Source organism: Scomber japonicus, chromosome 24 (genome assembly GCF_027409825.1).
Source record: "Scomber japonicus isolate fScoJap1 chromosome 24, fScoJap1.pri, whole genome shotgun sequence".
Lineage (NCBI taxonomy): Eukaryota > Metazoa > Chordata > Actinopteri > Scombriformes > Scombridae > Scomber > Scomber japonicus.
The window spans coordinates 11720716-11737821 of NC_070601.1; the positions used below are offsets into that span (position 1 = coordinate 11720716).

At 41.2% G+C, this 17106-nt stretch overlaps 1 protein-coding gene across 1 annotated transcript; it reads left to right on the forward strand.

Moving 5' to 3' along the window:
* The first annotated feature begins 13238 nt into the window (after positions 1 to 13238).
* Positions 13239 to 15785, forward strand: slitrk6 (SLIT and NTRK-like family, member 6). Its single transcript, XM_053314600.1, has one exon. The coding sequence runs from the start codon at positions 13248 to 13250 to the stop codon at positions 15783 to 15785; it is 2538 nt and encodes an 845-aa protein (XP_053170575.1). The 5' UTR covers positions 13239 to 13247.
* The last annotated feature ends 1321 nt before the right edge of the window (positions 15786 to 17106 follow it).

Below are 17106 nucleotides of genomic sequence, written 5' to 3' on the forward strand. Positions count from 1 at the left end.
TGCATATTAATACTGTTGCTTGTCACAGGTGTATTTAATGTGGGTTGCATCACGACTTATGTCAAACCTCAGCCAATCAGAAAGCAGGGTCGATCAGATGCACCACCACAGTCAATCTCATTCAAGCTTGATTCAGTAGTGTTAACATAAAGCTCCAAATTCATGGCCTTACTGTACATCCTGAATGATTAAATAAACCTTAACCGCATTCAAGCCTCATTTAATTGGTTTGCACTTTGTCCTGCAGGACTGGGTTTTTTTTTTTTTGGCCATTTTGAGGGTGAGGTTATGGGCCCTATTAAGTGCAAGTTAATGAAGGAAAGAAGTGTTTAATTAGCTCCAAGTGGTGAATTGCATAATTGAGTTTGGATCCCAATTTTTTGCTTGGGTGAATCAATGGTTAATAATCTTACAATTTAGTTATTATCGCTCTGTACTATATAAGTGTGTGGACTGCTAATGTGGAATGTGCTTGAGTAACTTAATTATTGATTGATCATTTTTAATGGCAAGCGAGCCTATGTGGGTTAATTTAGCTAATTCAAAACTCAGCATTATCTATTAGATTGATGATGAAATATGTAATTATTAATTCAAAATGACTCACCGCCCCCGTTTCTTCAGCTTGGAAGGTTCAGTGGCTCAACCTGTTATCACCTAACCACAGAAAATTCTTTTAAAAAATGACTCTGTGCTTATTTGTGGAGGCAATACAACAGCGGCTGGATACCCATTGAATAAATAGCTTCTTCTAATGAGGGGAAACACAGATGTGCGTCTGAGTAGCTGTTGTTGTACTGTGTGAAGTAGCCAAAGGAAATTGCTCTGACCACTGTGAGTACTCTGCACTTTTAAGAGCATCAGCACAGGGGTGGAACTGGGACGGAGGCATTGTGAAACTTCATTAAAGCACACTATTTTCAGACCAACAAAGCCTGCAGATATATTGGAGAGCCTCTGCTTCTCCAAGACATAGAGAAAGTAGGCAGCACTAGCCCACAGAATATTGAATCAGTCCAAAAAAAAGGGCTGGAACAAGGGGCAAGGGAGTTGAACTATCTCTTGCCTCTTCGATGGGTGGATGTCATAATTATCATTTCTCTAGGTTTGCGGTGGAGGGCCGCAGGCGCTGGCAGAATCTCTGCAGATATGTGGGTGTAGTGGTGGTGTCGACCCTGTAGGGCAAGCCACATCACTTCCAATACAGAGGGAAAAGGGACAAGTCCCACCATAATTGGTGCCTGAGAACACTGCAGGGCACTCTGGGAAGTTGATAGACGGTCACAGTGCATAGGCGCACATAAACAAGGCTGAGGGCACACGCACAAGCACAAACACACAATTCACACGCGTGCACGCTAAAGCAATAGAGTGCAGGGGGCTCTAATCTGCTATCCCATGTCAGCCTGAAATGAAACAAACCTCTAGCCGGGTGCAACAAGTCTCAGTATCTCGCATTTTCAGTCTTAGCCTCCTTCTCATTCTCTGTTTCAGCCCCCAAGCAAAAACAGTCTAACTTGAAGTATTAGTGGATGCACGCAACTGTTGGTTGGTGACCTCCGAGTGAATGGGAAGAAAAGGGCCGGGGGGCGGGGGGGAGTGACCCTCCCCTGCTGCCCAGCCAGGTCACTGCTAATTAATGCTAATGCATAGTGTAAATTTACAGTGTTTTAATATAGAATAAAATCACTCCTGTAAAATGCTTTCAGACAGACATTCTGTTTAAATAAAACTAGCTCTTGGCTGTGTTTGCCTAGTCACTTGCTGTTGTCCACGTGTGTGTGTGTGTGTGTGTGTGTGTGTGTGTGTGTGTGTGTGTGTGTGTGTGTGTGACCTCAAACACCTAGAAGAGAAAGAAAGATATTCTTGTTCTAAACCTCTACGTCAGGAGGCACGTATGAAGTGGGAGCTTCAGGCCAGTGGATCTCTTATTGGAGTCAATAAAAACCTCAGTTTTTTCAACTAGGAGCTCTGGTGCTCCTTATTAAAAAATTTTGGTTGCCCCAATCCAAATGTAGAAACAGCTCTGAAATTAATTTTCAACACAACACATTCATAATTCTTCATTTTTAGGATGTGTCACTGTTGATTTTACCAACACACACCGCATTATGGTTTTTGTTTTCTCCAAATAGTGACAGGTGCTGAGTCTTCTATCTACCTTTTTGATGAATGCCTTATAAATATTGAAAAACCTGCTGTTTGGGAAAGTAGCACATATGATATGATGGGCTGTGGTTTAGTGTTCTGATGAAATGCTCAGTGAGCCAATTATTCAGGATGGTAAACACCTCACTACCTTTGTTTGAAATGCAACACTCCCTTCTAGTCCATCAATGTCATTGGCCATATGCACACACAACTAACGCCAGATATGTACTGTACTACGCTCTGTGTTGTCTGTAAATGCATTTAATCATCACTTTCTGTTATGAGTCTAAGCATTGTAAGGTGTCTAGCAGTAATCCATCCAATGTACAAATAAGGAATTATGGATGTCAGAGTTTTTTTCCCCCGCTTTTTTTTTTGGACTTTGAAGGCTTTGTTCTTTTAACAGGTTTTAACAGGAGCTTCAGAACGCTGTCCGGCTTCTTAACTGCCCGCTGTGGCATTCCTACTTAATTGGTCTTGAAAGGTCTTGTTCAGTAAGACGGTGCAGGTCAGCTCAAGTCTCTGTAGTTGTTAAGTCATCAGACACTCAATTAACTCCCAGTACCAGTACCTGATCTTAAATACCAAAAATATATAGAGAGAAAACTGGGGGCAATACAACAGGATGTCATGAACTAAATCTATGAATGTTGTTGCTTTAATCACATTTCCAACTTTTGACATCTTTAGCAACTGTTACATATTAATTTAATTGCAATTGTTTTAATTGCAGTTTAAGGATATTGGGGTGTTTAGGCTATAGACAAAATCATGTGTTTTCCACTGTAATTACTGTTTTATAAAGTGCACTGGGATTAACACATTTTGGGAAAAGTTCTGTAAAAAGTTTTTAATATCTCAGTTTTTGGCAAAATGCAAGCAGACATCCTCCATTTTTTTGGATGTGTGTCAGTACTAAACATGTTGCAAACTGATTTTCACCGTCTCATCCATTTTCTAGCCAGCTATTTTCGTGAGTACTACAGAGCAGGATTTTGAAGTTGTCTACTCATCAGTCTCTCTCTTTAGACTGTTTAAATCTACTCTGTCTGAAGCTGGCACTTCCAACAAGTCTTGTTATTTCCATTGATTGTAGACTTAATTTCCTTCAGGCATTTGCATCAGCCTGAGTCAGAGTATCAAATGGGAGGAGTTTTAGTTCTGTTGTCTGGCTTGGCATTATAAAGCAACTTAAACTGATCCCAATATGACACTGGCATGCATTATGGAAGTGTCTAGTGAATAAACAGGGAGAGGGCAGAGATCAGAGGAAATCAGAACAGGGGGGTTTAAATGATCCAAGCAGTGATTTTCCGGCAGAGGTAAAACTTGCCAGTGCACGTTTCTCAAACAGTAAGATAGTCTGACTGTGCTAATCTTCTGTCCTGTTTATTAGTTTTTCCTTCAGCTCAGATCTAAGGGAATTCTGGATATATTTTTTGCTTGGTGAGCTGAAAAGCTAATCCTCCTAGGCTGAAAGCTGATGATTGTTTTATTTATTGGACACGCACTGAATCCACAAACTCAAAATATGACAAGTCCTGTCAAATCCTAAAAATGCGCAGCTACTTATCAAAATTTGCATGTAACACTGTACACAAACCCAGCCATTGTATTTCAGCTACATATATTTCATTTAAATGAATTCTATTCAACTGTTAGTAATGACTACATCCACCAGCAGATGTGATCATAAAAAAACAGCTTATAACTTTATAATAGTTTGTCCATTTTTGTAAACTCAGCAGGATTCTACTGGAACATTGTAAGCATAAAGTACAGGACCCCATTATCATATTAAATAATTATCTGCCAAATAAGGATGCCACAAATAACAGAAACACTTGCATTGTACTGTAATCTTTCATAAAGCATATGGTTCTTAATTATGATAATCTAATGTAGAGGTTGAGTTTGAGGCATGTAAGAGTGCATGCCATTATGCACAGAAGGAGGTGTATCACCTGTTGACTTTTGCACTATGATTATACTGTCAGAAAGCCAAAGTGATTGGTGTGCTGGCTTGTTTAAAATAGAAAATGAAGAGTGTTTTTAAAAGATGTCATGCACATTTTGTGTGCAGTGCAATGCTTTGATTAACCTCTCAGTGCTGCTGTACAGACTCTACAGTATGTTCCTGTATATTGTTTATCCTCAGTAAGCGTGTCTGTCTACCTCTAATGTGTGGCTCCTTTCAGGCTGAAGTCTGTGTATCAGACAGCAGATCTACACCTATTTATGGAGTGAATCATAAGACTGTCATTACCGTTACCCTGTGGCTTTTTTACTCAGGTTGGGCACGCTCTTTCAATGGCCAATTCAAACAGCAGGGAACAGATAAAACTGAAGAGACTTAAGAAAACAATGCAGGGCACCTACTACATTAGAGGAAACATGAAATATTTGCTTGACTCAACTTCAAAACTTTAATAAGAGTACCAAAACTATATTACTGTGCGACAATCACGACAACTTATTTTTTCATTTATTTGCTTTTCTTGTGATGTGCCAGACTTTGCAGATACAGCTGCGTCTGTATTGAGGATTTTGATTGAATTTATCTACAATTTTCCAGTCCTGCTGGGCACTGGTGAGTCATTCCTGAATACAGTGGGTCCCTTCTTTTTAAAAGGGCAATAATGTACACAAGAACTAAATAAAAAATACATCTGTTTGGTGCAGATGTCTTTCCTTACAAAACATACCTTGATGCCACTATACACTAGTGTAGTCTGCCTGCTTATTCCAGAGAACTAATTACTGCGCATTAGTTAAACAGACCATTTGAAATGCAAGCCTGCTAAATCACGCTTGCCAGGGGAGCTGAGCCGCCTTCTCTCCGCACACACTCTGTGCTTCTATTATTAGTTCTATCATGCATATGTTCGCTATCAGAAATTAAGGCCCACCAGCAGAGAACAGTAAGTGAGGAGGCTATGCAGTACACAAGGTAGCAAGTGAGAGAAATCGTCTTTGTACTTGTATAGGTTTTTGTTCGTGGACTTCAGATGTGTGAGGTTTCCATGTGGAAAGCAGCCCAGCGTTTCCCAAGCTGCACTGCGTATGTCTTAGTATATGATCAGTTTCCAGCTGTTAGAACTGCTGCATGACATGAGAAAGCACACAGCTGATCTAGCTTTTTAACAGGCCACTGATAATTCTAAAGGCGCAACCCTTGTAGCAGCAAACCAAGCATAGGGTATGATCCTCGCTCCCCTGGTCACCAAGGCTGTGTGCTAACGACACTGCCAAAAGGATCTTTGTTTCTGCATGGTAGAACAGTTGGTGGAGGATCTATGGGTTTCTATAGCCTAACACCATGATTCCACGGAGCTGTATCGTTTTCCAGCTGCCACTTGTTTTGTTTTTTTCCATCCTCTGCAAGGCTTCATACCCCAACGGGAGCATTTCAGAAGCAGAGTGTTTCGCTCCGGCAACACCAGAGAGGAGAGCCATCCCTCTACCTGAACAGGAAGCCAAGAACCGAAGCAGTGGTGTCATAAAATCTTATGATATTCCACTATCACGGTGTACATCTCATGCCACGGGTTATAACATCATGTTGAAGTAGTGATGTGATATACAATCAGGAGTCAGCAGAGGATGTTTTACTGATCAGATGTTTTACTGATCACATTGCTGTGTCTGACTTCCTGCGTGGATCATCTGCTCTGTGCAGCTTGATGCAGCTTCAATCAAAAACAGACTATGTGCATATTTTTAGCAGAGCACAGTGGAGGGACTAGAGTGGCCGTGATCAGTTCCGGCGGATGCGTCGCAGCTGAAGTGAGACGCAGACACGCGCCTGGTGGAATCTAGTCATATCTCACATCCAGGTGGAGAATGTGGGGTTGATTTAATAGTTAAAGGCACACACATATGGACCAGTTGGTCTACATTGATGTTATATTAAGCCACATATGGTGCTCAATACTTATTGACATTGGCGATATCTCAAAGGAAAGCAGATGAATAGAAAAATATAGGCCACTTCAGGAACTCAAGGAAAGTATGCACCATTCTCTGCACTTTTACTTACACTTGTGCAGTTTCTACCTGCCTGTAATTTAGCACCAGAATGTTTATTTTCATGGAGTGCAGATTACATTTACATTTCAGACATATAGATGACACGAGAGTATATTACACACTATTTATACCATACTGACAGGAAATCTCCAGACTTTAGTGAATTAAATTTAACACCTTCAACCTCCCTGTTGTCAAGATCTATAAATCACCATGACTACAGTTAGCCTTGTAATGAGGAGGACTACGGTCATAAAATGCTAAGAACCAAGTGACTGTGCAGCTTCTTAAGTTGGAAAAGTAGGGAAATTCTAGAGTGTCCATGAGATTCAATGTTTTAAAACCCAAATATGGAGTGACTTTTATCACTCTTGACAGAGTTGGAAGAATGGCTCTATCTGTCGGGTGCCACTAGGGATAACAAGCCTTTCATACTTATACATCAAATTGCCTCACGCTACAGGAAAAGAAATTAGGTTCCTGCCTTATGGGCTATTTGTGGCTTCAGTATGCCTTACTTACTCTGACAGTGACGAGGACAGAACATGACTACAGCTATGTTCATATTATCTAAAAATAAGGTCCTAAACTGTCAACTGTATAGTGTGCACGCTACTCGATGCAGTTCAAATCCAGGTTCATGTTTTGTTGTCACACACTGTATCTGTATTTTTTTGTGTGTGTGTGTGTGTGTCTGTGTGTCAGTTCACCACAAAGTATGACAAATACATAGAGGATAAAAATAAGCGGTACTGCTAGTGCTGTGACCGTCTGGTGCATGAACCGTGCAAAATCAATGGAGAGCAAGGGCACATGTGCTCTTCAGTAAAGATGCTCAGTGCGACCCTTGTTTCCTAAATGATGAAGGGATAAACTGGATAGTAAAAGAAGGAAAAAAAGGGAAAATGATGTGTTTGTCAGTTTAAATACAATTGCGATTTCCTGTGAATAGACTAGATGTTACACGCTGTGAGCTTGGCTCGTCAGCTAAAATTTGGCAATATACAGGATATAGAGCGCCTTTGCTTATTCACATTACATAGACCACATAGCGGTGCCAGTTAATCTAATGCTTCAAGTCTAATTATGCCAGTTGGTGGTACACAGGTAGGCGGCCAAGGAGAAGAACTGAAATAAAATACAGTAGAAAATAATATTAAAATCCATGAGGTGAGGTTAGTAATGTAATATGCTGCAGCATGGCAACCAGCTGCAGGTGTTGCTGTTTTGTAGCAGATCCTGGCCCTTTGCTGTCCTGTGAGAGAGGTTAAGTCAAAAACCACTTTGCTTTGGGCATCAATAACGTCTAAAAGTTGCATGAGGTGAACAGATCATTTTTGGTGATTCACATGCCTGTGTAGTGTTTGCAGACTTTTTAGCACTGAGGGTTTATCACTGAATATAATTAAATTTGATCAATATGAGAAGACAGCAATTTGTCAGAGCAGTGATCTGCACTGTTGGAGTATCTGCGTGGTATACAGTATGAACGTAGGTATACCTGATTTATCTGTGTGAAAATGCATGCTAAAAACACAGATGAGACCTTGTCACTTTGACGTATTATACTCACCAGGGGGCATTTGATTTCCATGATATTAGGGAGCACTTCACTGCACTGGAACAATACAATACATAACTGGCCCAAATAAGGTGTGTACATGCTATTTATGGCTCTGTAAGTGGTCAGAGCCTATTGTGTATGTTCAAGTGCTTGTAGAAGGACTCAATGCGTGGTAAATATTCCACCAGATTTTTCTTCCCCCTGCTGTCTGTGCCTCCTCAGTTCTTTACTCGGGTTGGTTTTTTTCTAACTCTTCTCATTTGATGTTGGACGTTGTGTTGGCTTCGCTCACATGCATGAGGGGAGATCTCATAGGGCTTCAGTAGATCTCTAATTGAATTGTCTGAACAGCAAGGGATGCGCATTTGAATCTGGGAAATAGCGCAGCGGAAGACTAGCACCGGAACAGCGTTTCATCACCCACGCCCATCATGCCGAGTTCCATGCAACATTGATTGCCTGAAAAAATGGATCAGTTAGAGAAGTCTGTTTGAAATACAGAAGATGGAGTGCATGAGGCTAATGCCTATCCATATCTGCCCTCAGCGGTGTTATCATGCAGCCCGTGATAACATCTGTTAATACTCTCTGTTTCATTTCGCATTGTCTTACCAGCATTCAGGGTCACACAGGTGAATGCCTTGGGTACTATGACCACCACCAGACACCTGAGCAAGCTAATAGAGAGAAATAATGACGAGGAAATGACCAAAGATATTCTTTGGTTCCAGGTTTTGAAGCTATTCTCCAAATGTTATCATTGTCTAAACAATGCATATTTAATAAGTTTGACAAATTAGATTTTCTGTGTCATTATATTTCTCCTATTATCTTCTATTGAAGAAATGGGTAATTGGAGCTCCTAGAAAATCACATATCCCAAAATGTTCTTCCTATTATTGGTTCGAAATGGTCATTTTATCAGCTTACTGTGATATTTAGGAGTCAAAGTCAAGACTTAAAGCTGCAGTTGGTAACTTTGAGGAGAGAGAGGACTTAGCATCAAATTTGTAGAAGTACAACTTTCAGATCCCTCCTCCTCCCTCTCCGCTGCACACCTGCCCTTCCTCCTAAGTCCCTCCCCCAGAGGAGGCTGACGTGCGCGCAACGGCACGCGACCACGTGCACACGACCATGTGCACGCGGTGGTTGTTGCTGCGCCATTACTTTCTCTACGCTCCTGAAGCCGCTCTTGGAGATATGAGCTTGACCGAGCTGAGGAGGAAGGGGGAGGGGGCTGTGTGCGTGAGCAGTGATTGACAGCTGTCAGACGCTCCATCAGACACAATCCTGGCTCTGATTGGTTCTTTTTGTCCGGTCGTGGTGGATTCTGGCAATTTGCAGTAGGAGCAGTAGGTGGACTAAATGAGCCAGTTTTTTTTACAGATTACTAGTTTCATGTGATGCTGTCTTTACATAGTGACAGTCTTAGCAAATATGACAAAAGGTTACTTTTATAAGACTTACCAACTGCAGCTTTAACATTACAACTGCCAGAGGTCATTATAAACCTGCAATGGGTAAAAGTTAACCATTCATGAACTAAAAATAAGTTAACAGTAATTGAACATGTGTTAGGAGGTTAAATCATTTCCATTTGAACACGTGATTATACCTCGAACACACTTTGAGCAGACGTCCATGACTTTGACTACATTTCCCACACACAGCGTTCCTGCACTTCAGGCTCTTTGCAAAGGTTTTTGCAGGTCATTCTCCTCTGATCTTTGTATAATTTAATTATGACTTGATGTAGTTGTCAGATCACACACTCCAGGGAATGCTGCTGCCTAGCAACTTGTATAAACATAAACCACATGGAAATAAATTCATTTCATATTCAAGTAAATTTCACATAGTGACAGTTATTATAAATGCTTGTGTTTTTAATCTGGATTTATCTTCACTATTTAAAAAAAATGGAGGATGCTTCAAAATATTATTTTTGGAACACTGGAGGAACATGAATATTTTATCAAAACATAGTAACGTACAATTGAAAAACCACCACAGGGCTCTAGTGTTAAAATGTGCTAGGATTCATAGCCTGACAGTTTGGACAAGGTGTAAGTTCTTATTTTTTTAACATTTAAACATAGGCAGTATCATAGCACATATAATTCCCTTTTGTTCCAGGTCTGTATCAGTATAATATTTATTGCATCTATTACTGGTATGATAAACCCCTTAACTAAGGCCTGGTTTTTACCATACCAGTAATAGATGCAATAAATATATCTTCCCTAACATGTATAAAGATGATGTCCTTCCAAAATGCAAAACTGGTTTTAGTTCTCCAAAATTGCTGCTTACCATCTTAGAAAGACTTTTATACTACTATTTACTGTGCACAATTACTAGTTTTGTTAATTACATAATAAGCTGCTTGTCATTTTGAGAGTTTTTCAATGGTGTGTGTCTCTATTGTTGTGCTGCTGCAGTCCGACACAGAGCACTGACTGTCCCTGGAGGCAAAAACATGCATCCAATTATTCTGGTTTATTCTGTCTGATGTTGCGGTGATTCCCTGTAGAAATTAGTAAGAGGAATTGTTACTGCATTTAGTTTGTGAGCTTGTATTTTACTGTGTAGGTACATTATCAGTGCTGATATCTATTTTCTTTTGGTAAGAGGAGTGTGTGTGTGTGTTTATTTTTAATCTTTGTGTCTTTGCTCATATAACGATAAGCGTTTCATACTCTCTAGTGTTCTCTACAGCAGTTGCCAGGCTTGTGAAGTGTAGTGAAGTGTCTTGACTTGTTCATGCTGGAAAGTTTAGAGTGACCTTGGAGTATATGCCGGAATACATCAAAGATTCTGGGAATAGTGTTGTCTTGGTTTTCATCAATAATTTTGACTTTGCCCAGCAGCATAAAAAATGTATCGAGGGTGCAAGTGCACCTCTACACCAAAGCACATAGAGAACTCGTATCTGTGCATGCACACTCTGCGTATCACTTGCCTGTATACATGCATGCGACGTGGCTACTGTCACAGATAATGTCGCCTGGAGGTTAGAGGCAGGCGTTCAGTTACGTGAAGCGACTTTTGAGTGTGTGTATTCCTGTTATCAGCCACACCTCATCACGGTGCTGGTTACATGTAAAAAAGTGACACGGAGACCGTCCATACCCAAATGTAAGAAACGCTTAACACACACTACCTGTAATTACATCATATAGATACGTCTGTTTGTTTGAGATTTTTACCATCCTCAGCTTCCACAATGCAGATTAAGCATACACTTGAAAATCATTAGATATGGTATACTAAATATGAATAACACAACAGTGACACACGTCCATTTACCTCGTCCATTTACCTCTTCACCTGTACTGTACCACTTGGCCACACGTTGGCGTCACAAAGGCGAAACTGAAAGTGGAAGGGGGTAAAGGGCTGAATCGAGTGTGGTAGAAGCAGGAGGGTGGGATTGTTTTATTAGAATAGGATCAACTTCACCCAAAAGATTAAAATTGAAATAATTGTATATTTGTTTATGTATCTGGTGAAGTTACCTGTATTTTTCATATCCTAAAATATATTACAGAAAAAAACACTTTATTCAAAGGCTCATTTAAGTTCAGCTTTTGCCTGCAGAACTGAGAGCTTCTTGCCATCTAGATGTCTGATTGACTTTTCAGACATCATCTGTGTTATGTGTGGAGCTGGCCTAAGGCTTGCATCTGAGCTATCTCCAGTTATCACTTATCTATAGCATGAAGCTTCTCCTCTATTTGTAGTTAAACTAGAACAACTTAATAGCCTTATACAGTATAAAGAAATCTGTTGCCAACTGATTTAATTGAACATGTTGAGTTGGAATTTGATTATATATGAATTGACATACATTGAGATACATTGGATACATTCACATTCTGAATGTATAGCACCAGAGTGCGTCATTCGGCATTCCTAACCACCTACCTACAAACGCCCCCTGAAAATGTGCCCCTATGTCTCATTGACTTTAAATAGAGAGGGCGTATATACTGAAAGTCGTGTGAAAAGAGCGTCAAGATCCATTTATAGATAAGGATCATGAGTCAGAGGTTTCACTCTCTGACAAACTGCTTTCTCCAACAGCTGAACTCAGCTTGCCTGGTCTTGTTAGAATTAAAGCTTTCCAGATGCTAATCGACGAGCAGCTGTGCCATCCTGTCATCTGTCCGCGTCTTATCTCTTTGAAGAATTCTGTTAGTTAACTGTGGGTATCTAGTTATCCTTGATCATAGGAAGATGCCTATACGTCTCCACTAGTCCCCTGAGGATGATCCGGCCTTTGATCCATTGTGATTTTAGTCAAAAATAATGTATTAGATTGAGATGTGGCGCCGAGGCTTTTCATCATCGTATTTCAGCAGTTCTCTTGTCATTGAACATGACTTCCAAAGAGCTCGACTGAACATATTTTCAGCGGACAGTGCTGTCTGCGATACTTTTAGCACACTGCTTGGAGAACATTTTGGAACAAAGCAAGGAGGTCCACTGGAATAACATCGGATTTACAGTCAAATAAATCTGATTGATGAATCTAAGCTTGTGATTGTTAAACTTCAGTCTAGTCGAGTGAGAGTGAATTGGTTGCACAATGAAGTTTCATTTTCAGTTCTTTTGTGTAGAATGCTATTGTTAAACATTTAGCCTTGACATGGACTTGAAATGGAATGAACCGGCTTCTGCATTTGTATGACTCACACTGTGTTGCTCTTCATTCAAATGATTCTGCATATAAAGGGCAGAAAAATTTGTCAAATTAGAAAGATTTTTTCCCCCCAAATATACCATTATCCTTCTGTGAGTAACTGGAAAGCAAGTATGATTGCTCAACCTATGAAATCCATTTACTCATTGGTAAAAAGCATCGTCCATGTAGTCGCCCTGAATTCTGATGACTTTTTTTATGTGGCTTATTAGGATTCCCAGGAGCTGCTACAATCTGTTTAACTGCGGTTTCTTAAGTCCACAAAGGACACAACATTGTGAAGTATAAAGGGCACATAGAAATAAAGCATTCATAAGAAAAGAACTCGTATACTGATCATTTTATGAAGACATATTTAAAACTCAGTCTTAGTTCTAAAGGAGTGTAGAAGAGTGGGCACGTAAACACAGTTTGCCTTTTCCTATTATATATTTTTCATGCATTTTTACTATATAAAGACAATCCTACGTAACACAAACTCTTTCATCCAAGATAAGTGTGACGTCCTGTCATGCATATGATGCTCCCATAAATGTCATTCTACGCTGTTACACTTTTACACCCACTACAACCAAAGTTCATATATTGTAATGCATGAAACTTAGATGACATTTGGGTCATCTGGGATTGAATATCATTTAACAGTCTCAGACATGAAAGAAGAACATCTATTTAGAACTATGTGTTTGTGTCAACCTTTGCGTGACCTGTAAATTATGTATACTTAATGTCCTTTCTTTTCTCCTCCCCACCCCTTCTGCCCTTGCTGTCCTTTCTTCACAGATATCTCCGACCGAAATGCTGCCCTGTATCATTTTCATCGGCTTGCTTCTCACTGCGGCCCGATCCCAAGATATCCATCCCTCAGAGGCATCATCCTCTATTAGTGAGTCTTGTGACTCCCTGTGCTCCTGCGAGATGAAAGATGGCGTCCTTTATCTTAACTGCGAGCAGAGAAACATCAGCAAAATCTCCCAAATCAAAGTCCCGTCAGGTGTGCCCTTCCACCTGAACGTCTACAAAAATGACTTGGTTGAGCTCCGCGCTGAGGAAATGGAAGGGTTTAAGAATGCCATCTCGCTGCACATCGGGGGTAATAGCATACAAGAGCTGGAACCAGGGGTCTTCAGCACTCTTGGTTCACTGAAAAAACTCCACATAAATAGCAATTTCCTCGTCACTCTGAAAGAGGACACTTTTCAAGGCCTGGTGAATTTGGAGTTTCTCCAAGCTGACACAAATTTCATTCGGGTCATCGAGCCGGGAGCCTTCAACAAACTAATCCGCCTCAAGGTCCTCATCCTCAATGATAATTCCATTGGGTTTTTACCCAGTAACATCTTCCGGTTCGTGCCCCTCACTCACTTGGACTTACGTGGCAACAAACTCCAGACGCTGCCTTACGTGGGGTTTTTGGAGCACATTGGACGGATTATGGAACTTCTCCTTGAGGACAATGACTGGGTCTGTGATTGTGATATTTTACATTTAAAAATCTGGATGGAGAACATGAGGGCTCAGTCGGCCATTGGGGATGTGATCTGCAGTACACCACATCACCTTAAGGGGACGATTCTCGCTAAAGTCAAGCGAGATGTTCTCTGCCCATCCCACGCTGATATTAACCTGGAGGAACCATCAAAGTCACTGGATATGGTTGTTACCCCCTCATCTAAAGTGTCTCAGATTCCCAAATTGGTCAACGCCAAAGATGACGCCAAGGCACCAACACCATCTCACATTCCCGGCAGTCCTTGTGTGGAGCACTGTTCTTGTCACAATCACCCTGTGGCTGGGTTTTTGATGCATTGTCAGGACCGGGGAATTCAAAAGGTTTCAGATATCGGAATACTTCAGCAAAGCCCCACTAAACTGGTCATGACAGGAAATATGATTCAGAAACTCTTGAAATATGATTTTGTCACATATGATAGTTTAGAACTGCTCAACCTGGCAAACAACAGAATAGATTACATTGACAATGAAACTTTCCTCAGCTTGAGCAGTTTGAAAAAACTGTATTTGAATGGCAACAGAATTGAAAAACTCTTCTCCACAATGTTTGTGGGCCTCCACAACCTTGAATACCTGTATCTGGAATACAACCTTATCAAAGAGATTGCTCCCGGCACATTTAATCCCCTGCCAAACCTGAAGCTGTTGTCATTAAATAACAACCTGCTCAGCTCTCTCCCAGCACAGATATTTCGAAATGTGCCCCTCACCAAATTAAACCTGAGGAAAAATCTACTTATGCACCTGCCAGTGAGCAATGTGCTTGATCAACTCGACTCACTAGAGCAGATTTATTTAGAGGACAACCCCTGGGACTGCAGCTGTGACTTGCTCAGCCTCAAACAATGGGTAGAGAAACTCAGAAAGGACACAGTGGTGGGCTCCATTTTGTGTCACACCCCAAAGAAAGTGATGCAGGCTGAGTTGAGGAGTCTTCGCCATGAGGTACTTTGTCCTGGTTTAGGGACTTATTACTCATTGCCCCCAGGTGGGGAGGAAAGCGTGACAACTACACTGGGACCTGACAGCGCTGGCAGGGGTTTGCTCAACTCACTAACAGACACTGTCCCACTCTCTGTGCTCATATTAAGCCTTCTCATATTTGTCCTCATGATTATATTCTGCTCAGCTGGGTTGGTGGTGTTTGTGGTGCACCGGCGGCGGCGGAGGGCAAAGAAAAAAGCAGCAGAAGAGCAGCCTCGAGAAAACAACAGCAGCAGTCCCATTCACCTACATTACAGCATGTACGGGCAGAAGACGACACACCACACTCTGACACAGAGAACGGGGTCTGCCACTCTTTATGAGGAGAGATCGCACAGTCCCATTGTGCAGATCTGCCGCAACCCCACCTACTGCCCCCAACACAAAGAACACGAAGCGGATTTGGATTATAGCCTCGACGAACCAGGCGCCAAGCATCACGTCTGCAGGAGTATCATGGAGAAGGAGAACACTTCTCCACTGACGGGAAACCCCAGCTCAAAGTTCAGACCCATGACTGGAGAGGGCCCCGCAGAGTTTGTCACTCTTGGGAATCCAAACTCCTTATACAGGAACATTCTGGAGAGGGAGAAGGAGCTGCAGCAGCTTGGAATAACAGAGTACCTTAGGAAAAACATGCCCCAGCTTCAGTCTGCTGTAGACATGCAGGTCCCGGGGCACCAGGAGGAGTTAAAGCTAATGGAGACAATAATGTACTCAAGACCACGCAAGGTCATGCTTGAGCAAACTAAGAACGAGTACTTTGAACTCAAGGCTAACTTGCATACTGAGCCGGACTACTTGGAGGTTCTGGAGCATCAAACTGCATTTAACTGAGCTTAAGCAGAAAAATATTAAAAAAAAAATAAACAATGATATATATTATGTTTTCAACCAAGTGCCTTGTCCTGTTCGCCCTCTTGTACTTTCCACAGTGTGAAACATGTATCATGGGCACATCACTTTAAGTTTAATTGTAGCACAGAATGTAACTGGTTTACTCTTTTTAGTTACCTTTTTATCTATTGACAGCCATGTTATGTAGCCAGTGAAAGGTGGTGTAATATTTTTGGCCAAATATAATGTTAAGAAGCTATCACAAGCAGGCCTGCATTGAAATCCTCTTTGAAATCTACTCGATCAGTGCCCCCAAGTGAATTGATCTGCACAGCACACGCCCAACCCCCCCCCCCCCCCCCCTCATCTCCCCACCCCCCCCTTCCTTCTATCTCACCACCGCACCGTGACATCTTGACAAGATAAAGCAGATGTTTAGAAGGAAGTGAGTCAATCCCTATCACTACTTGACCCAGAATTTCTGTTTTAATCAGTCTATCCTGACTCTGGGTATGACCTGATTACACCCTCTGTCAACATAAGCCAGCTAGAATACTGTAACCAGAATGCTCATTGTGCCGTAGAGTCAGACAAAAAGCCAACTGCACGCTGGAAAACAGTAATAGGAGTGTTGTTTTACTGCTATCTCTTGTCAGTGTTGAATGACTCAATACACTGGACCGTTACAGTCATAGGACCTTTATTTATTTTTATACAAAGTGGTGATATTCACAGAAAGGATGTTATTTTTTTCTCTATCTCTATCTCTCTAAATTAGTAAATAGAGCACTTAAAGTACAGTATATTATTATCATACACAACTGTAATCTTGTAAAAATGCATTGCACTAATCAAATGCCATAAGATGGTGCATGACAATCAACAGAGTCCTGCTGAAACTTTTTTTTATGTTGTTATTGTCTTTTTCTTTCTGCCAGAAAAAAAACATGAGCCACATATGTGTCTGATCCTTTAGTATATATGTGTGTGTATGTGTGTGTGTGTGTGTGTGAGCGTTTGTGTGAGCGTATGTGAGATTGTGTTTCATGCCACTATTTTATGTCCGACAGTACTCAATCAGCATTCAGGATCACCTTCCTAAAGCTGACATTGGCAGACTTTTGAACTCATTCGAGGCGGGGCATATTATCTTAGCACACGAATGGTTACTGACAAGCATCATTACCCAATAATGAAGCTCCAGTTCTCCATATAGACAACCTGCCGACTGACTTCAGCCAACTTTTCTGTCTCTCAGCTCATATTAAAACAAATGGACTTCTGGCGAGTGACATTCGCAATGTGGACATTGTGTCATTGG

Coding starts and splice junctions, on each gene's coding strand:
- slitrk6 (XM_053314600.1), top strand. CDS start 13,248: ATGCTGCCCTGTATCATTTTCATCGGCTTGCTTCTCACTGCGGCCCGA.